This window comes from Cucurbita pepo, chromosome 3 (assembly GCF_057944985.1).
Source record: "Cucurbita pepo subsp. pepo isolate OVF chromosome 3, ASM5794498v1, whole genome shotgun sequence".
In the NCBI taxonomy this organism is placed as follows: Eukaryota; Viridiplantae; Streptophyta; class Magnoliopsida; order Cucurbitales; family Cucurbitaceae; genus Cucurbita; species Cucurbita pepo.
Genome location: NC_141800.1, coordinates 11,665,025 through 11,687,847, shown reverse-complemented (window position 1 = coordinate 11,687,847; position 22,823 = coordinate 11,665,025). Strand labels below are relative to the sequence as shown.

Below are 22,823 nucleotides of genomic sequence, written 5' to 3'. Positions count from 1 at the left end.
TAAATTGGCCAAAATAATTGCTAACCTAATTGAAAAGGTAGCAAACAAAACTAAAGAAGAAGGGTTAAACAAATTTAACGTATCAGACTTTCTTGGCAAAAACAAACACAAACAAAAAAAAGTTCAGATTTAGTTTTGGCAGTGAGAGTTATTTTGCTAGAAAAAGATTTTGCATTTGAAGAGGTCAATAGTTTTCCTTTTATTTTTTTTAATGATATTAAAAGGATTTTGCATTTCAGTAGTTTTCGTTTTATATTATTTAATGATATTAAAAGTCATCCTCAAACACAGGGAATAATTAAAAGAAGGGAAATACAGTAAGAGACAGAAGATTGTGAATATAATTGAAATTATCTGGAAAATGTTAAAGAGTATTAAACACGGTAAGAGAAAATAGAATATCTGAAAAATTTTAATGGGTATTAAATGGTTTATGAAAATAATACTATAACAAACGTATATAAATATTTCAAGACCTAACTCAGGCAAAGACTCTAACGTTCGCATGAAGTATAACACATGGATCAATATAAATTAGAGAAACAATTTTGTAGAAATTCAAACTCGGAACTGATGTCATGGGCTCACATAGGTTGACTTGGAGTTCAATGGACTTTCATTAAGGATAACGACGGAATCGAACTTTCATTAAGGATATATTCGTGACAACGACTTAAGCTAACCAGGTAAGTGACCTTACTATCGGCATGGTTATTTTTGATGTTTACACGTGCCCTATGGTTCTGCACGTGTCATATATATTGATATGTGTGAATTGTCTATGGATCGATATGCTTCCTATATGTTATGTTATGTTATATAATATGTGGATTGTATGATAATAATTATGGTACGATGTGCTCTAGGAGATGTTTGAGATAGGATACGAGAAGGATGCACAAAACAAAATGTAACGATAGGAGTAAGATACGTTCACGAAACGTTAGAGTTAGGTTACATATCGAAGTGCTATGGATAGAAGAGATTGATGAAAGAAGACGGTTAGGTTATGGGTAGAAAGGGATAGGTTTGTGATAGATTGATAGAACGATAGCATTAGGGTACGTTCTTGTGACGATATAACTAAGGTACGTCACGTAATGATATGTCTGTGATAGGTATAAGAACATTAAGGCTATGGTAAGTTAGAGAACGATATGACTATGAAGTGTTTACGTTATGACTTGTCTATGATATGATGCATTGTATGCTAGATTATTGTGCTTAAGTACGTAGTTATGTGAACGTGAATGTATGTTTTTAGTCAATGTGATGTGTAATGCATGTAACGATGTGTGGTCCTTGAACGATTATGGCTTGTTTGTATGAATATTTGAATGTAACTGCATGAATTGTATGACATGAAATATGGTAAATTGCATGAAATATAACCCCGTTAGGAATATGTATGATATGTAAAGAAATGAGAATGAGAATGATATGTAAACATGAAAACGTGACAGGGGGTTATGTTCATTAATGATAACTGGAGGACTGTGGGACCTCATGCATATTGTGTGCTCATGCATTTGGGGGGATACCCCTATCCCATCACGAGGGTACGGAGGCGCACATCCAATGGCAGGACAACGATCGTTATGCTTTGCACAGCGCTGCCGTGACGGTTCTAGTTTTAACGGGTCCCTAGAGCATGCCCACCGGCTAGGGACAGTGGCCCAGCGGTGTGCGAACTAGCTGGTGAGCCCATACTCACACGTATGGGCTGCGTGTAGAGTATATGGTACACGTCCACGATTACCTGTTAGGATTACACCGTAGAGAAAACGAAACGAAACGAAATGAAATGAAACGAAACAAAATGAAAGATAGGTCCCATCATTTCATTGCATGTGATTGTTGCATTTAACCCCAACAGTGGGGTCACTTACTGAGTATTTCTTTAAATACTCAAGTCATGTGCTACTACATTTTTCAGGTTAAGGCAAGGCATTCCTGTACGGCTGATGACGCCATCGCAACTCGAGATCATGGCACATGCATAGGATAGTGGTATTTATTTTCTTAGACTTAGGATAGAATAGGATGTTTTAAACTTAAATGTTTATTTATTTTATTTCGGGTCTTTTGTTGTGTCATTTTAAAAATGTTTTCGAAACACGTAAGTCCATGGCTGTATGTTTTATGGAATTTAAATGAAGTCTTCCGCATTCAATGTTTATGGTATGTATACAGTAGCGACCTTAAATTAAGTAGAAACTTTGGGGTCGTTACATTTATATCCGGTCTTTCATTTCTTTTAAATAGTTTGACGGAATAGTGCTATATCTTAGTGGTATTTTCTCTTTTCTTTATAAAAACAAAATTTTCATTACTATTTTAATTAAATTTAAAATTGCATGCACGTATTCAAAGGTTTTAAATTTCACGCACTTTTCTTATTTCTACATCCTTGAGTAACGATCCGTGGTTCAAGTCCACGAAAAGCATGTCGTTACATATGATCTTGTTCTTTGGACATGTTTGATTTTGTAGGTTGGATCTGTGTCTAATGAACAATTTATTTATGATCAACATAAATTAAATCACTCCACGACCAAAAATTATGCTCAGTCATGAAAAACACTCACAACCAAGAGTTTGTAGCTATTAATTTTTTCAATCAACACATTTATAAAGGGAGATTAAAAATTTTGTAGTTCAACCTTTTTACAAACTCATGGTATAAAATACCCCACATGAACTATTTAGATCAAATCATCTGTAATAATTACAAAATATCGAGACATCCAATCTTATTCATATTAATATTGTTATCAAGAGACATCCAATTTTATTCATATACTATATGACTTAGATTATTACTTGAACATGGATTTCTTGTATATCAACCATGTATAGTTCAATCTGGTTAAGCTAATACTCTTGGATTTTTCGTATAATGAATCATATTAAATTGAAAAGAAAAAAAAATAATCAAAATGAGTGTGAACTTACATTTCTATCCCCTTTGAATTTTACAATTCTAATTAAAGTAGAGGCAAAATAATTGTTATCATATAATACTACTTAATTGTGTCATTGTGAATTATGTGATCGATAATATTTTAAATTATTTCTAAAGAGTCGTTACCATATTTGTAAATGATGAATTATGAATGATGTGATTCAAACTATTTTTAAATAATGGTATTTTGGTGACTCAAAAAATTCAATCAATACAACTTAAATGGTACCTGTAACAGCCTAAGTCCACCGCTAGCAGACGTTGTCTGCTTAAGTTCATTATTTATTGGTGTCAGCCTCATAATTTTAATACACGTTTGTTGGGGAGAAGCTTTTACACCCTTGCAAGAAATGCTTCGTTCCCCTCTCCAACCTGTGATATCCCATGTTGGTTGGGGAGGAGAACAAAATGTCTTTATAAGGGTGTGGAAATCTTTACCTGGGCAGTTACACAATCGATGTGGGATTTCACAATCCACCCCACTCGGAGCCCAGTGTCCTCGCTAGCACACCGCCTGGTGTCTGACTCTTATATCATTTATTATAGCTCAAATCTACTGCTAACAGATATTATCCACTTTGGCTCGTTACGTATTATCGTCGGCCTCATAGTGAAACCATAGAATGTGACAGTCATGTATTAAAAGGTTAATAAATGGTTAGAAATAGTTATGTGTCATATGATAAATACATTGTTGACTTATGATATATAATTTTTTCTTGTGATTGAAGTATTTTAGTATAAAGTGTATTTTGAGAGTATTTCATTCTATTTGGATTGTTTTGGGTATGCTTCAATGAAAGGTCAAAACTTACCAAATTTAGATTAGAGTCATTGGAGGGTGATATAATTAAAAACATTATTTGATTTAATTCAAAATGACATAATTGGACAGAAATGTGAAATCCCACATGAGAGTAAAACCCTCTCTATAAATGAGTCCAAGAAGAGACATGTTTGGCATTGCCTTATCTTTCTTGGCTTAAATCAAAACACCATGGGTCGCTTTGGAAAGCTTGAAACTGATGTACATATCAGAGCTTCAGCTTCAAAGTTCCATGAAATATTTCACAAAAAAACCCACCATATTTCCAATGTCTCTACCGACAAAGTGCACGGAGTCGACTTACTCGAAGGCGAATGGGGCGAAGTTGGCTCCATCATCTGCTGGAGATATTTTCACGGTTCATCATTTTTTAAAATTTTTTTCAACCTTTTCTTTTGTAAGGGTTTGTTTAGAATAACTTTTCAAATGCTTGTAATAACAACATTTTAACACGGAAACTTGCAGAAGGGAAAGCTAGAATAGCAAAGGAGAGAATCGAAGCTGTCGACAAAGAGAACAATTCGATCACTTTCGCCGTGATCGAGGGAGACCTTAGGGAGAAATACAAGAGTTTCAAGTTCCATATCCAATGCATTCCAAAGGAGAAGGGAAGTGTGATTCATTGGGTTTTAGAATATGAAAAGCTACATGATGAGATCCCCGATTCACATACTATGCTTCAGTTTTGTGTTGAGATGTCTAAAGACATTGATGCTCACCTTATGGAAGGCAGTGAAGAACCCTAGCCATATTGCTGCACTCAGTTATGGGGTACTATACGTATAAATAATTTGCCAATTATCTATGTATAATATCATTTAAATAAGGCATATATATGTGTGTTATGTTTGGGTCTTGTTCTATGTTTTGTAATAAGTGGGAGAAATATATTCCAAGTTTCTAAATACTTTTGTGCATTAGTTGTATATTTTGATACACACTAACTCCATACTAAAGATTCTAATGTCGTAAGGACAGCGAAAGTGTCAAAAACAAAAGAAAAAAAGAAAAAAAAGAAAAATCACATATATGATCCTACACAAATATTAAATATCACACGTATCAATTTTAATACGTGATACATCTAGAGATGTCTTGTGGGATCCTACATCGGTTGGAGAGGGAAACAAAACGTTATTTATAAGGGCATAGAAACCTCTCTTTAATAGACGTATTTTAAAAATCGTGAGGGTAACGGCGATACGTAACGGGCCAAAGCGGACAATATCTATTAGCTGTGGGGTTGAAATGTTATAAATGGTATCATAGCTAGATACCGGGAGGTGCGTCAGCAAAAATGTTGGGATCTTAAGGGGGTGGATTGTGAGATCTCACATCGATTGGAGAGAGTAACGAAGCATTCCTTATAAGAGTGTGGAAACCTCTCTATAACAGATGTTTTTTAAAAATCGTGAAACGGTGATACATAACTGTCCAAAGTGGACAATATATGTTAATTGTGGGCGGCAGATAGATTTTTGGTATGATGATGGAATACCGGCTCGGTAATAGCAATAAAACAAATAAATAAACTAAAATAAAGGAGGAAGCGTGTGGCATGTGCGACCGTACCCTGCCACCGCTGACGACCGCATGAAAGACAGCTTGAGTTGCCCATTTTCGAGGCCATTCAAGGGTAGAAGAACTCGTTGCAAGCCCACATCGGTTAGAGACTTCACGTTTGAGACCCACAAGCGTTCACTGGTCGATTAGGAGAAAATTTAGAGGATTCTTAATGCTAAGGCTTGAAGTTCAAGGTCAGTGGAGACAAAAGGGGTTGAAAAGGGCAGAAGGAGGCTGAGAATCGAGGCATCACTTTTGGTAAGGGTTTTGTATGCGGTTCTTTTCAAGAACTCTCAAATGTGTAGAAGATGACCATCTATGACTTCATCTTGAGTAGATCTACGAGGTTTGAGGATGGTTGTAGGCGTCCAAAACAAAATTGGGGGAGAAAAACCTGCGCAGCCTGCAGGGCGCATCGCGCACAGCTTGCGAGGCCCATCGTGCGTGCTCTCTGCGGCCCAACCCGAGCGCGCTTGACTCGTGGCGGCCAACCCGGTCTGTGGCGATCCGGTCTAACTGGGCTGAGGGGTTTTTGCTCCTTTTGCGTAAATTCTTCTGATTTTGGCGTGTTTGAGTGAACCAAATTTTGACACTCAAAATTCCACTAACATGGAATTTTTCATTAAATGAAGTCAACATTTTGACTTTTTTCATTTTAATCCAACAATTAACTTGAATAATGAATTTCAAATTAAAGTAACATTAAATGATTAATTAAACTATTTAATTAATATTTAATATTAATTCAAATGTCAATCCCAATCAATTCCGACACATAATTGATTAAGATATTTAAATCTTATTTAAATATCTCAGATTCTCTCTTTTTGTTTAATTCGTAAATAAAACAAAAATGTGGTTAAATATATCGTATATATGTAGCGCATATTTCCTAATTTGAATTCGAACACTTCGAACTCACTCGTCACACTGTTCTATGGTTTAGTCCGATATGAGCTAGCAGAGGGACCTAATGGACCTATAGATCATGGGCTCCAACGATCCAAGATTAACCGGTTAAACTCATTAACCTTGTTAACCAACATTCGTTAACTACTAGGACACTCCACTATAGCCTAGTAGTTGCACTCCCCTCATTAGATATATTTCTGTCCATTTGATATAACCATGATTAGTAAGTCGATCCTTCACAGGTTGTTCGTAACAAGAGCTGGATCAATTTACCGTTTTACCCCTAAAGTTACTTCTTGTTCCTTATGTCTCACTGATCCTCTAATGAACAATTGGTTTGTGGTCCAACCAGTAAACCGAATCCCTCTCAGGCTAATGAGAGAGTGGGACCCCTTGTTCAAGACCTGGAGTCAGTGCTTAGGGAACTACCTCTCTTCTATCCCTAAAAGTGGGTAGGAGTGAATTCCATCTTGCACCCCACGTCCCCAGCCATTCACCCAGTCTTACCCCTGAAATGAGAGGCTTATTGAGTCAGCGAACTAGAGCCACTCTCACCCCATGCAAATCTAAGGATAATTCCGAATAAACAGGAGTTCATGGTTAGCTCAGGATTAAAATCGAGTTACCTAGGTTATCGAATGAAAAGAAAATCAGTCTCAACAGTAAACGACATTATAAAGTGAGAGTGGTTTTCTTCATGGCCCGATCTTATGCAATACTCATTGCATAGGACGCCCCCACTCACATGTCTCCACATGTACAATTTAGTGATCACATTGTTTATATCATATACAAAAGTGGGCCGCATCCATAGTGTCCCCAGAATAAGGTACTCAGTCTTATCCTTATACTATAGATCATTTTGACTATATATACTTGAACTTGATCCACTCTTATGTTTCTACATATAGTTCAAGTAATAATACTATAGCCAGAGTGTTCTTAGTTTATTGGATTTAGATTAATGATCGTAAAGTTCACTTTATTCAATAACAATCTTTAATGAATAAACAACAATAATAACTTTATTGAAAATAGAATATGTTTTTGTTTACAAACTATGAGTTTTATGACATAAAACCCAACAAACTCCCACTTGGACTAAAACTCTAGTAGGGTTTTATAACGTTGAGTAGAGAGAAATACAATGAACTAGGGCATCACATTCTCATGCCTTTTCTCCCACTTGCCCTAGATTACATAACTCGTAGTCCTAGACTCACTAGGTGCCCTTCAAACACTTTAGCCGTGAGGGGCTTTGTAAATGGATCAGCAATGTTGTGCTCTGAAGCTATCTGTGTGACGATCACATCTCCTCGTTGCACAATCTCCCTTATGAGATGATATTTGCGCTCAATATGTTTTCCTCGCTTATGGCTTCTTGGTTCTTTTGAATTTGCAACTGCTCCACTGTTATCACAATAAAGAGTGACGGGAAGATGCATATTTGGAACGACTTCCAAATCATTTAAGAACTTCCTAAGCCATACAGATTCTTTCGCTATTTCACAAGCAGCAACATACTCAGCCAACATGGTGGAATCAGCAATGCAACCTTGCTTTATGCTTCTCCATATTATTGCTCCTCCGTTCAGAGTGAAGACAGATCCTGATGTCGATTTCCTCGAATCTACATCGGTCTGAAAATTTGAGTCAGTGTACCCTGTAAGGATCAGATCCTTAGCACCGTACATTAGCATATAGTCCCTCGTTCTCCTAAGATACTTGAGGATATTCTTAACGACAGTCCAATGAGCACGTCCCGGATTGGACTGAAATATGCTGACAATTCCCACAGCATAGCATTTGTCGGGTCGGGTACATAGCATGGCATACATCAGACTACCGACCGCTGATGCATAGGGAATGTGTCTCATATACTCTCTTCAAGATTGCCGTTTAGAAAGGCTGTCTTAACATCCATTTGCCAAATTTCATAATCATAAAATGTGGCAATAAACAAGAGTATTCTAATCGATTTAAGCATAGCAACAGGAGAGAAGGTTTCTTCATAGTCCACCCCCTCTCTTTGGGTATAACCCTTTGCTACTAGTCGAGCTTCAAAGGTCTGTACCTTACCGGTTTGGTCTCGTTTCCTCTTATAGATCCATTTGCAACCAATAGGTTTTACCCCATCTGGTTGATCTACAAGTTCCCAGACTCAATTGAAGTACATTGACTCCATTTCAAGATTCATGGCTTTAATCCACTGATCTCTATCTTCATCATTCATTGCCTGTTTATAGGTCAATGGATCCTCAACGCCATCATCAGGTATGATAACTTGAGTTTCTGCCAAACCCAAGTAACGATCGGGTTGAGTTATAACCCTCCCACTACGTCGAGGCATTTTCAACTCTTGAGAAGGATGTGATTGACCAGAAGTGTCACCTCCATCAACAACTCTGGTTGAAGGACCAGCTTGATCAACAACTCTTGTTGTTTTATCAGTAGCTTCTTTAGAAATCTCACTTAATACTAGCTTGCTACGAGGTTGATGATTTCTTACGTGGTCTTCCTCTAAGAATGTAGCGTTTGTTGATACAAACACTCTATTTTCTTGAGGGTCATAAAACAAACCACTTTTTGTCTCTTTGGGGTATCCTACGAATAGACATAATTTTGAACGACGTTCTAATTTCTTGGGGTTTTGCAACAACAAATGTGCTGGACATCCCCAAATTCTGAAGTGACGTAAACTACCTTTACGCCCTTTCCATAACTCATAAGGTGTTTCTGAAACACTCTTAGTAGGAACCATGTTCAAAATGTATGTAGCAGTCTCCACTGCATATCCCCAAAACGGATCGGGTAATTGAGCGAAACTCATCATAGACCGAACCATGTCTAATAGAGTTCTATTTCTCCTTTCTGATACACCATTTTGTTGAGGCATACCAGGGGCTGAGAGTTGAGATCTTATTCCATGTTCTATCATATAGTCCTGAAATCTTAAGTCCATGTACTCTCCTCCTCGATCTGATCGAAGTGTTTTAATAGTTTTACCTAATAGATTCTCAACCTCAGTCTTATACTCTGAATTTTTCAAGAGCTTCGAACTTGTGATGCATTAGGTAAAGATAGTCATACCTTGAATAATCATCAATAAAACTGATGAAATATTCATACCATCCTCGTGCTTTGACATTCATTGGACCACAGAGATCTATATGCACGAGTTCTAAGGTTTCTTTGGCTCTATAACCTTTTTCGGAAAATGATCGTTTAGTCATTTTACACTCAAGACAAGACTCACATGGAGGTAAAGAGTTGTCTTCTAACTCATTTAGAAGTCCTCTTTTAACCAATCTCTCAATCCTATTGAGATTAATGTGGCCTAGTCTTTAGTGCCAAAGATAGGTATTAGAAGAATCTTTTGTCGTTTATTTTGAGTTTTAGTGTTTTTAACATCTCGGTATTTAAAATAGCTTTTGTTTCGCTCGGTTTTAACATATATAAGTTGTTTTCTAGTTTTGCAGAACAAATATGAATACCTCTTTTGCAAATGAACACCTCATTGATTTCAAAAGATACTTTATACAATTGTTGTAATAAACAAGAGATAGATATTATATTTCTTTTTATTTCAGGAACAAAAAGTACATTATCTAATATAATGAATCTATCTCCAAAAAACAACTTTAAATTTCCTACTGATCTTGCTGAGACAACCTCTCCTGTTCCAACCCTGAGTGTTATCTCGCCGCCCGCAAGCATTCTCTAGGAGCTAGTTTCCTGGTAAAAAGAACAAATATGATTAGTCGCCCCTGAATCTAGTATCCAAGTTGAGTTGTCATACTCTACTAAACATATTTCTACAACGAGTAAATCATATTTACCTTGTTGTGTCTTTTCGGCTTTCTTCTCTGCAAGGTATTTTGGGCAGTTTCTTTTTCAGTGCCCGTTTTCGTTGCAATGAAAATATTTTTCTTTATCTTCTTTTTGAACCTTGTGTTTGCGGTCAGTAGGAATCTTATTTTTCCCTTTACCCTTCTTCTTCATCAAAACACTTTTAGAAGTTGAAGGTCCAGACTTATTTTTGGAGGACGATCCTCGTAGTAATTTCTTGGAGATAGCAACATTTGCTTCTCCTGTTTGTCCCTTGTTCAATAAGAGGGACTAATAAGTTTATAGCTCATTGAGAAGAGCAATCAAGTTATATTCTATTTTGTTCATTACCACATTGGTGTGGAACTGGAAGAAGCTCTTCGGAAGAGACATCATGATAAAAATGACTTGACTCTTCAGATCAATGACACCTTCATTTTCTTCTGCCACATTGAAATGGACCATCATGTCCAGGACATGTTCTCTAACTGAGGTCCTTTCTTTCATACGGCAGTTGTAAATGTATTTTATGGCTTCATGTCTAAGGGAGAAGGACGGTTGTCCAAACATCCCTTTTAGAGATTCCATAATCTCTTTAGCAGTACCCATAACATCGTGTTTCTTAGCCAAAACATCAGATATGCTGGCTAGAATGTGCACTCGGGCTTTGTCATTTGCCTTTATCCATCTGTCATACGCATCCCGAACTGTTCGGTTTGCATTTGAGCTGGGGTTTGGAGGACACTCCTCAGTTAAAACAAACTTTAAATCATCAATGACCAGTATTGTGTTTAGGTTTGATTTCCAAGTTGTGTAATTGTCGCCGTTTAATTTCTCAGAAGCGAGTAATTGTACTATTGAGTTTGTCATGCTGTGATATAAAGAAAATTCTATTAGTGTTTTGACTTAATCCTGTTTAATCCAATCAGTTTTAGCAAATGTAATAATGTACCCAAATCATTATTAATTTGCAACGATACTTTAGTGAGTTAGAGCAACTGCTATCGAGGGGCAGTCAATTGAAATGAAGAAAGCCAATATGATTAGTCGCCCGCAAGCATTCTCTAGGACCAATCTTGTAAAAGGAGATTCTTGTAAGAGAAGTGCCTATGTCGCTGTATCAATTCGGATCAATCTTGTAAGAGGAGTGCCGCAGAAGCAGGTTCATCTTGATAGGACTATTCCATCCTATGCAAGTAGCGAACGACAGTATGCCCCACTTTTCCGCAGATCTGGCAAGAAGGACGAGCATAAGTGATAAGATAAGGAAATCAACTACAAGGGGAATAAGATTCGGATTACCTTGTTGATCGAATATCTCAAGGCAAGAACACTTGATTGAGATTCGAATCACTCCACAAGCAAGATCGATCATGTCTAGCTTGAATGACTCTTGTTGATCAAATATCTCAAACACTTGTTTGAGATTCGAATCACTCCACAAGCAAGATTGATCATGTAGAGCTTGAATGATTCTACATGCAACCTAAACTACATAGAATTGCAAAGAAACTTAGCCATTGGCTAAAGAAAAGCACAAATGCTTCTTTCTATATTTCCCAAGTCTACCTTACAAATACAACATACATGGCTTTATATAGCCTCAAAAATGAAACTACTAAAGGTATTCCAAGAGTTGTAACATTCCTACTTTATGGCCATAATTAGCCATTATGTAAATGTAACCAAAATTAAATAACAAGTCTTAAAATACAATAACTCTAAATTACTCTAAATTGTAACTCACCCAAAATTTATAACCATCAAACTTCATTCCTCTTCAATGTGACATGAATTGCAACCTCTTTTGATAATTTTGACAACATTTTCTTCACATCTTCATTGAAGTATATTGTATGATTGATGTCTCTCAGTTCATATCATTCTCCACTTCTTCAAGAGGATTCGTCCTCGAATCTATTTGTGAAACTTTGCTGCAAAAAATAAGTTATGGAAATACGAAGGACCTCACAACACTCTCCTCACGAGTATACACTCAAGGAAATTTTAGGACACTCTTTTTACACTCAGTTACACAAATGAAGCTCTCATTCTCACCTCTCAAAATTTTAAATAGAGCAAAGATTGAATTTTGAACTCTGGGTCGATTAAAAACTAAAAAGATGAAAATAAATAAAAATCAAATTGAGAAGAAACGCAAAGGAAACATATATCCGATCTTGAGCCTTAAGGCTCTGATACCAAATGATAAGATAAGGAATCAACTACAAGGGGAATAAGATTCGGATTACCTTGTTGATCGAATATCTCAAGGCAAGAACACTTGATTGAGATTCGAATCACTACACAAGCAAGATCGATCATGTCTAGCTTGAATGACTCTTGTTGATCAAATATCTCAAACACTTGTTTGAGATTCGAATCACTCCACAAGCAAGATTGATCATGTCGAGCTTGAATGATTCTACATGCAATCTAAACTACATAGAATTGCAAAGAAACTTAGCCATTGGCTAAAGAAAAGCACAAATGCTTCTTTTACTCTATTTTCCAAGTCTTCTTACAAATACAACATACATGGCTTTATATAGCCTCAAAATGAAACTACTAAAGGCATTCCAAGAGTTGTAACATTTATACTTAATGGCCATAATGAGCCATTATGTAAACGTAACCTAAAAATACAATAACTCTAAATTACTCTAAATGTAACCCACTCAAAATTTACAACAATCAAACTTCATTCTTCTTCAATGTAGCATGAGTTGAAACATCTTTTGATAATTTTGACAACTTTTTCTTCACATCTTCATTGAAGTATATTGTATGATTGATGTCTCTTGGTTCATATCAATAAGGGTCACGACGATCATCAGTAGGATGAGAGGGCGTGCCACCTCGAGAACGGTCTCGACCACGATCCCTACGCCCATGACTCATCTGCTGACCACCACGACCGGCATAATTGACTGAAGATCAAGAATTTAACTACAGCTCAGCCTAGTGTTGTAGTTGGCAAGCTTCAAACGCCATTAGATGTGCAAACACATCACCAAGTGTAAGGACTTTCACTCTTGGTATTCATCAAGGTGACAAAGGGATTATAGTCAGGGCTAAAACCAGCGAGGAGATACGTGATCACGTCATCATCCCGCAAGGCAGAGCCGACGGCGGCCTGCTCGATGGCCAGCCCTTTGATCATGTGGAAATAATCTGCAGCAGACAGATCACATTTCTTGGACGTGGCGAGCTTAACACCGATCTGAATAGTGCGAGCACGAGTTGACGACGAAAACATCCACTGAAGGGTATCCCACGGCTCCTTGGACGTAGTAGCGACAACCACATCGCGAAGAATCTCCTCAGACATGGAGGAGAGAAGGCCGCTACGGACCTATTGATCCTGATCATACCACCAATCGTAGGCCTGATTAGAGATCAGGTTAGCACCAGCTGCAGTCGAGGAAGGGACCAGCTTGGCAAGTGCGACAATGGTGTCATCGAGGTAGTCCATAAGCTTCGTACTCCATAGGTAGGGGAGGAGCTGGGCGCGCCATATAATGAAGTTTTTTTGTGAGACGGATTGTGACAGCGTGGTGGAGAGGGATTGGGCCAAAGGTCGACACCATGGTAGATGAGATCATGTTGGAGATGGTGGATGGGGAGGAGGAAGAAGATATGGTAGACATTGTTAATAAATAAACCTTGACTCTGATACTATGTTAGGTTGAATGAAACTGTAACCTATACGGGTCACGACCTCATGTATTTATAGATGTGTACAATGAGGATTACATAGTGGGCCTTGATCCATGATAACAAACCGGGAAATCAGTAGATTCTCTTGATCCATGGAAACAAACAAAGAACTTAATAGAATATCTTACTATGTATAGATATGACCTACTCTACGTTTAACAGTGGTCACTTCCATGAAACGTCAGGTCATTTTATAACGGATCAGATATAAAAAAATAAATAAATAAAAGGTTCAGCGGGCCCGCAGTTGCCGGCAGAACCCGAAAACTCCAGCGTTCGCTGGAGTTTCCGCTCTCACACACCACGATCATCGCGTCTGCCCCTTGGATCACCAACCACATGAACCCGACCTTCAGCCATCTCAGACGACGAAAGGAAGATAGTGAGAAAACGAGAAAACTGACGAAGCTCCGGCAAAGCCAAACCTTACAAAATCTACGTCGAAACCTCTGATTTACGCCATAAAAAAAAATCTCAGAGACCTTTACACACACCAAGGATAGATTTTGGCGTTGCTTACACGTCGTACACCGTCGAAAAAGGAAGACAGAACATCAGTTTTCTGGATCTTCTCAGATCTGGGAGGTTTAAACCTTTACGAGCCAAACAAACACGAGAAACGGGAAGAGGAAGGAGAGAAGACGCGAAACTAAAAGAAAACTGGGAAAAACGAACGTCAGAGAGACGTTTTTGAGGTGAGAGAGAGATCGCTGGAGTTCTTCTATTAAACAGTTAGGGTCGGGTTTTAAAACATGTTCAAACATTTAATTAAAATTAAAAACTCAATTTCAATAAATATATTTTGAAAAATTATCTTCCAAATAGTTAAAAATTATTATAGAATAAAAAATGTAATTAAATAAAAACAATATATGTATGGATGACTCTGTGGCTCAATGGATAAGCCGCTGGTCTACGAAACGAGAGATTTTGGGTTCGATGCATTACCCAAAAAGATTGGTTTATTAATAGTAGCTCACACATTTTATGTAGAATTTCGACTATTTTGATGCTAACAATCGCAAGCCTGCTCCAGCCTGTTTTCGTTCGACCGACGTCAGGGTACCATAAAGGTTTTTCGCTTGCATTTTAGAGCAGATACGAAAATGTGCCTTTTCTTTCGAATATCTTAATATTCTCCTAGATCCCCTATAGAGTCCGTACATTACCCCATAAAACAGGTTTAGTAGCTCACACATAACGTGCCTTCTCTTTCGAATATCTTAATATTCTCCTAGATCCCCAATAGAGTCTGTACATTACCCCATAAAACAGTTTAGTAGCTCACACATTTAGCAAAGTCAAGAATAAGTAAAAATAATATATGCATTGATGACTTTGTGGGCCAATGGATAACGTGTTGGTCTACGAAACCAGAGAGTCTAGGTCCAATCTCTAGAGGAGTTGATACATGACACCATAAAATTGGTTTTAGTAGTAGCTCACACATTTTATGGGGAATTTCGACTATTTTTATGCTAACAATCCCAAGCCTGAACCCAAAAATAGTTTCGCTCCCGACTTGTTTTTGTTCGACTGACGTCAAGGTACCATAAAGATTCGCTTGCATTTTAGAGTAGATACGAAAACGTGCTTCTCTTTCGAATATCTTAATATTCTCCTAGGAAACAGTGCTTGGATTTGAATCTAAATGAAAGAAAGAAATGAGACTATATGTACGGGGTTTTAAACCGAACCCTAATTTTGAAACCTTGGTTGGACCGTTTAAAAAAATAGTCATAGTCGATAATTTTTCGACAATTTGTGAGGAACGCTGAAAATCGACAATATCGACGCTTTAGATTGGCAGCCATAACCTATAATGGTTTCGTTCTCGACCTATATTTATTCAGACGACATTAGGGTACCATCATAGTCTCTTCGCTCATGCTATAGGATAATTGCGGAAAGTTACCTTACCTTTCAAATATCTTAATATTTTCCTAGGAAGTAACGCTCAGGCTACAATCTTGATGAAAGAGAGCCTATAGCATTGTACGTACAGGGTTAAAAATGAAACCATAATTGAAAAACTCAAGTTGGGGCATTTGAAAAAAGTTGAGGTACAGTCGATAATGTTTTGATGCTTACCGTTAGCAATGATAATTAAAAAAATTCGACGTTTACAGTCAGCAACCAATACTAAAAAATGATTTCTCTCCCGACCTGTTTTCATTCGACCGACGTCAGAGTACCATCAAGGCTCTTCGCTTGCGTTCTATGGAAGATCAAAAAGACTGCCTTATCTTTCAAATATCTTAATATTCCCCTAGAAAGCATGCTCAAACTTGAATTTCGAAGAAAGAGAACCTATAGCATTGTATGTACATGATTAAAACTGAAACCATAATTTGGAAACCCTTGTTGGGACGTTTGAAAAAAAAAAGTGACTGTCGATAATTTTTCGACAACTTTGTAAGGAAAGTCGAAATTCGACGATTTCGATACTTACAATCAATAGCCAGCACCCAAAAATGGTTTTGCTCACGGCTGGTTTTCATTCGACCGGCGTCGAGGTACAACCAAGGCTTTTCGATTGCGTCTAGGGCAATTCCAAAAAGTTGCCTTTTCTTTTCAATATCTTAATATTCCCTTAGGAAGCAATGCTCAGACCTGAATCTCGAAGAAAAAGAGCCTCAACCACTATACGTATAGGGTTAAAACGGAAACTCTAATTTTGAAACCTTGGCTGGGCCGTTTAAAAAAAACTGATTCACGATCAATAACTTTTCGACAATTTTGTAAGGAACGTTGAAATTCGACTGTTTTGACACATACAATTGGCAGCGAGGACCAAAAAACGATTTCTCTTCGGACCAGTTTTCGTTAGACCAACGTCAAGGTACTATCAAGGCTCTTTGCTTGCATTCTAGGGTAGTTTCAAAAAGCTACCTTTTTTATCCAATACCTTAATATTCCCCTAGGAAGTAGTTCTTGGACTTGAATCTCGAAGAAAGACAGACTATAGCACTCTACGTACGGGGTTAAAATAGAAATCAAGTCACGGTCAATAATTTTTTTTAGACAATTTTGCGAGGAACGTTGAAATTCGAAGATTTGACCCTTATGATGGCAGCCAACACTCAAAAAAGGTTTCGCTTCGAGCCAATTTTCGTTTGTTTGACGTTAGGAGTACCATTGGCGGCTCTTCACTCACGTTCTAATGCAGTTTTGAAAAGCTACCTTTTCTTTCCAATATCTTAATATTCCTCTTGGAAGTAGTGTTCAGACTTGAATCTCGAAAAAAAGAACCTATTGGACTGTACGTACGACGTTAGAACCGAAACATTAATTTGGAAATCCTCGTTGGGCCATCTGAAAAAATTGAGTCACGGTTGATAAGTTTTTGATAATTTTGTGAGGAATGTTGAAATTCAACTATTTTGATGTTTACGATCGGCTGCCAGCACCCAAAAATGGTTTCACTCACAGCTAGTGTTCGTTCGACTAACGTTGGGGGTACCATCAGTGGCTCTTCACTCGCGTTCTAGGGCAATTCTGAAAAGCTACCTTCTCTTCTCAATATCTTAATATTCCCCTAGGAAACCGTTCTTGGACTAGAAGTCCTAGTTGGGCCATTTGAAAAATCTGAGTCGCGGTCGATGATTTTTCGACAATTTTGTGATGAACGTTGAAATTAGATGAATTCAAAGCTTACAATCAGCAGCCCGCACCAAAAAATTGTTTCGCTTCCAACCAGCATTTTCTCAATCAAAGTCAGGGTACCATCAGTGTCATTTCGCTTGCATTCTAAGGCAGTTCCAAAAAGCTACCTTCTCTTTCCAAGACCTATATTCCCCTATGAAACCGTGCTGGGACTAGAATCTCGATGAAAGAGAGACTATAACGTTAAGGCCATTTGGAAAAAGCAAAGTCATCGTTAATAATTTTTCAATAATTTTGTGAGGAATGATTAAATTTGACAATTTCAACACTTACGATCGGCCGCTAGCACCCAAAAAATGCTTCATTGTAGGCCAGTTTTCATTCAACCAATGTCAGAGTACCATCGGAGGCTCTTCGCTCACGTTCTAGGGAAGTTCTGAAAAGCATCCTTCTTTTTCAATTTTCTTGGTATTCCCAAGGAAGTAGTGCTCGGGATTGAATGTCAATGAAAGAGTATAACACTATAGACATGGGGTTAAAACCGAAACCCTAATTTGCAAACCCTGATAGAGCTGTTTGAAAAAAAATTGAGTCACAATCGATAATTTTTCTACAATTTTTTAGGAATGTTTTAATTCGACAATTTCGACACTTACAATCGGCAGCTAGAACCCAAAAATGGTTTCGCTCCCAACTATTTTTTGTTCGACCAACGTCGGGGTACCATTGGTGACTCTTCCCTCGCGTTCTCAAAAGCTTCCTTCTCTATCCAAAATATTGCCTGGACTTGAATCTCGAAGAGAGAGATTATAGCACTCTACATACAAAGTTAAAACCAAACCCTAGTTTGGAAACCCTTTTTGTGTCGTTTGAAAGAAATTGAGTCAAAGTTGATAATTTTTTGACAATTTTGGGAGGAAATTTTCAGTTTGGAATTTTCGACGCTTACAATCGGTAGGAAGGGCCTAAAAATGGTTTCCTTCCCCTAGGAAGCAGAGCTCGGATTTGAATCTCGAAGAAAGAGAGTCTATAGCATTGTACGTACGAAGTTAAAATCAGTACCCTAATTTGGAAATCTTGGTCGGGCCATTTAAAAAAAATAGAGTCATGGTCGATAATTTTTCGACAATTTTGTGAGGAATATCGAAATTCAATGAGTCCGACAATTAAAAACGGCAGCCAGCATCCAGAAAAGGCTTCGCTCTCAACCAATTTTAGTTCGATCGACATCAGGGTACTATCAAGGATCTCCGCTCTTGTTCTAGGGCAGTTCCGAAAAACAACCTTCTCTTTCCAATATCCTAATAGTTCTCTAGGAAGCAGTAATCGAACTTGAATCTCGATGAAAGAGAACCTATAGCACTATACATACAGGGTTAAAACCAAAACCCTAATTTGTAAACCCTCATTGGGTCATTATAAGAAAATAGAGTCATGATCCATAATTTTTCGACAATTTTGAAATAAACGTTGAAATTTGACGATTTTGACGCTTACAATCAGTAGCTAACACTCAAAAATAGTTTTGTTCCAGCTTTCGTTAACTGATGTCGTGGTACCATCAGTGACTCTTCGCTTGTGTTATATGGCAGTTCCGAAAAATTACCTTCTTTTTCAAATATCTTAATAATCCGCATATGTTAGATTTCATGCGGACATCAAAAATTTGCATGAGTAGAGTCCTAGAATATTTATATATATTCACACGCACGCACACGCACCTATATAATAATATATATATTATTTTATTATTAAAGATATTATTTTATGTTGTTTAGTGTGTTAGGATATAAATGTATTTAACAAGTTAATACATTCCTATCTTCCCTCCTCTCTATTTGTTTTCTTTTTTATTGGGTTCATATTTTTTTTTTTTTTTCAATTTAAATTCTTTTGAAAAAAAAAATTAAAATATGACTACCCACCTCTCCAAATGATATCTCTCTTCCCATTAAACTAAATTGCCTAAATTTTAAAATCGTTTGGTTTTATTTGTTTGAGGGTAGTAAGAGATAAGTGGAGAGATGGAAAATCAGTTTTTCTTTTTTTTTAAAATAACTATAGTTACATTATACCCCTAAATGTACTTTCATCTTCATAAGTGTCTATTTCCTCGATCAATATTTTTCTCTTATCTCATCCTTCCGTCCTCAGGTGGCTTCTTCTGCTTAGTGGTTTTTGCCACTATACCTTAACGGGGTTATTGCTCGGTTACATAAGCTTTCATTACATGGGCTAAGATTCTTACTAACCTTTCATTTGTATGCCACCGGAGTGATTCAATATAGAGTATCGAAATGTTCAATGAAGCATGGAGTTAACTTGCAGTTTCATCCGAACTTTAGTATATTGTTCAAGGCCACCTTCAAGCATAATTTGATCAGTTCCTTATATTCAATAAATAGTCACACGATCGGATCATATCCTCTTATCAAAGCTAATGTGCTCAATTGGAAATGCTAAGGTATCAATAAAAATGCTAGAAAACATCAAATACTTAATTGAGCCTTAATTCCAAACTTTCCCACTCTCTTACTTTCTTCTTTTAACATTTTTTTTTAAGGCTAACCGCTTTTTGGGACCTAGTTTTGTAGTATGGACTTTGGTCCAGAGTTTTGAGTTCTAATCCTTTAGACATTCCCCTTCAAAGACTTATGGGGTCCTATGCTCAGTGATAACTCAATTCTGGCCTATGCCCGAGGCTTCATGTGTTTCCCGCTATATAGTCTGATACTTGCATCCACAGCTTTATGTATTTCGTGCGATACAATTTGTGTACCTATTTCCAAAGCTTCATGTGTTCCTTACGACATTGTTTGAGTGTACTACGCCCAGGGCTTTATGTGTTCTCTGCAACGTAGTCTGTGTCATAGGATCATGTTGCACTGCACATCAAAAGGTCTTTAGGATATCACGGGTTCTAGTTCTAAGAGTTTTTTCTTAAGTCTTGAAGCATAACTAAGAAAAAATCCTTAACAAGTACACCCTAATCCATATGAGTCATAAACACTTCTTTGCGTGCATAAATCTTTCATAAGCAGGTTGTCACCTAGTATTCATAAAAACCTTGATTTCATATAAAGTGTCTTGAGGGGTAGTTATGTACTTTTCCTCTTGGTTCATACTCCATAGTTTTCTTAATCCCCTTAAGATCTTACATATTTACCCATAATATCATAAATGAGTCTCATATAAATTTTCGTAGTATTTTGTGTTTTGTAGGTCTTGAAAACATATTAGAATTCTCATAGGGGTATTTTGGTCATTTACCATCCCAAATCTTAGTTTAAATCCTCGTCCTATTCCAATGGTCTTGTAACTTTGTAAATCCTTTTAAATCATGAAATAAGGCTCCTCATCAAATTTCATATAATTTAGAGATCACTTTGGTCATAAGCTATTGGTAAATAATTATAGGGACATTTTAGTCATAAGATGATCACTCAATTTCATACCTAATCTCATCATGTCATTTTGAGTCTTCTAAAATTTCATGAGCAACAGGATCCATTTAGTAGGTTCATGACTCGGGCGCTTTATTGAAAGCAACATTCATGTAGACACTAATATTGGAAAACCTTAAATACTTAACTATGGTAATGCTTTTGAAGTATCTTGACATGGTTAGGAAATCAAACGTTAAATTACTACAATATTCAGTTCATATTATACTACTGAAATATATTCTTATAGGGGTATTAGAAATATTACCATAAAACTTCTAATTTATTTAAACATTTTTTTTTTTTTTTTACATTTTTAATTATGGAGAATTCTCCTCCAAATCAATCTTACATCAATGGTTTTCTAAATTTAAGATATCTTAAAAATTTCAAACCTCCATACATACCTATAAAATTTTGACTATGATCGTAATGCTTCATCTCAACTATGACTCGATACTTTTAAATCACCTCATAATTTTCATACTTGTGGTTGTTCTCAAACTTAGATTTAAAACTTTTCAATTAGTGCTAAGGTAGAGGGGTTTTCTACATCTCACTGCTTCTAGTGCTCAACTTCCATTACAGGCACTTATGTCATTCACAAATCAGGCGTGTTACGGTCTGTATCCATAATAACTTGGCATTAGATGAGGAAAAAGCCAGCTGTACCAACATCTTGGGTAAAGAGAAAGACAAATAAATAAATAAATATAATGATAGGAATATGAAAAGGAAGGGTTGACAGAGAGAGGGAGTTGAACCAAGATGTTTGAAATGAGAGGGAAAACGTCAAGTACTTCGTTGGAGTCAAAGCAACCACACGGGAGAAAATACCAACGAGGCCATAAGCTTGCAAGGAACTACCATTGCTTGTAAACAAAGTCAGACAATCAAGGGTCGAAGAAGAGGGAAAGAGGAAAGTTGGTAAATGTCGAACAAGTTGAAGAAGTGAAGGGAAGTCGAGGGGAGGAAGGAGTTGATCGCCGGATTTAACCGACCGTTGGACCAAATCAACCCACTGTACTAAACCGCCCTGCCAAAACCACACTGACCCGTCGACCGACCCTACCCACCTAGTGACCCGAAAGTCAACACCGGGTCGACTCGACCCATCTAGCTGACTCCGATCCGCTACCCAAATCAGACCCGAAGGTAAACATGACCCGAGGTTTAGAGACCCAATTCTCGCAAATTTGCATCGTTTGACTCGAATTCTATCCAATTTCTATAGTTTTGATATATTTTCTTAATGTAGGACCTAAATGAAGATCTTTGAAGAAATTGAAAATTTGTTGAAGACTCGGAACAAGCTTGGAAAGCCTACAACAAGTAAGTAACCGTTGGAGCAAGTTTCTAAGAAATGCTTGTAGGAGTCGGTTTGGAGTAAGGGCAAACGATCTAGTATTATACTTAGGAGTTTGGTTAACATTAGTTTCATGTATGTTGTACTTCGATATCGTGAATGATTATACCTTGATTATAGTTAGGGTTCTATAGCTTCTGCATGCATAAATGTGAAATTCTCTGATAGGCGTTTGGGTTTATGATAGGATGTCGAGGTAGATTGTTAGTTCTTGATTTGCATGATGAGTATGATGTAAGCCTTGATACTTTGTTCTGTTTTGATTTGGGGTTTGGATAGCCCATTATTGCCCATTTGTGAATTCGACCATTTGCTATGTGCTAGATAACGTGAATTATGAATTTTATAGATTATGAGTTACCGTCTCTTAGTTGTCACCTATAGTGGATATGGGTGGCCATAGTGAGTATATTGTTGTAGTACTACGTCAAGGGTGCCTAGTGGGGAGAGCCATGACCTTTTACTGATCTAAACCCGACAGGGATGTAAGATAGGTAGTTTACTGACCCAGCCCAGCGGGGCGTAGTGGCAGGTAGTTACTGATTCTCAGGAACAGGTAGTTGATGCCAGGCACCACTAGGCAGAATCCACTAA

The 22,823-nt window shown here is 37.2% G+C and overlaps 1 protein-coding gene and 1 non-coding gene across 2 annotated transcripts; one reads left to right on the top strand and one right to left on the bottom strand.

The window, feature by feature from the left end:
* Positions 1–3,920: 3,920 nt before the first annotated feature.
* LOC147793238 (MLP-like protein 43) lies at positions 3,921–4,696 on the top strand. The gene is made up of 2 exons (XM_087122723.1): positions 3,921–4,149; positions 4,257–4,696. The coding sequence occupies exons 1-2, from the start codon at positions 3,963–3,965 to the stop codon at positions 4,535–4,537; spliced, it is 468 nt and encodes a 155-aa protein (XP_086978849.1). The 5' UTR covers positions 3,921–3,962; the 3' UTR covers positions 4,538–4,696.
* An 8,378-nt stretch (positions 4,697–13,074) lies between these two features.
* Positions 13,075–13,215, bottom strand: LOC111791929 (small nucleolar RNA Z247). The gene has a single exon (XR_002814717.2). It is a non-coding gene; the product is annotated as a small nucleolar RNA Z247 (small nucleolar RNA).
* Positions 13,216–22,823: the final 9,608 nt, after the last annotated feature.

Excerpts from the sequence above, each read along its gene's own strand:
- LOC147793238 (XM_087122723.1), top strand. The coding sequence starts at position 3,963 with ATGGGTCGCTTTGGAAAGCTTGAAACTGATGTACATATCAGAGCTTCA. Across the intron at positions 4,150-4,256 it reads CTGCTGGAGATATTTTCACG|AAGGGAAAGCTAGAATAGCA; the intron begins GTTCATCATTTT and ends GGAAACTTGCAG.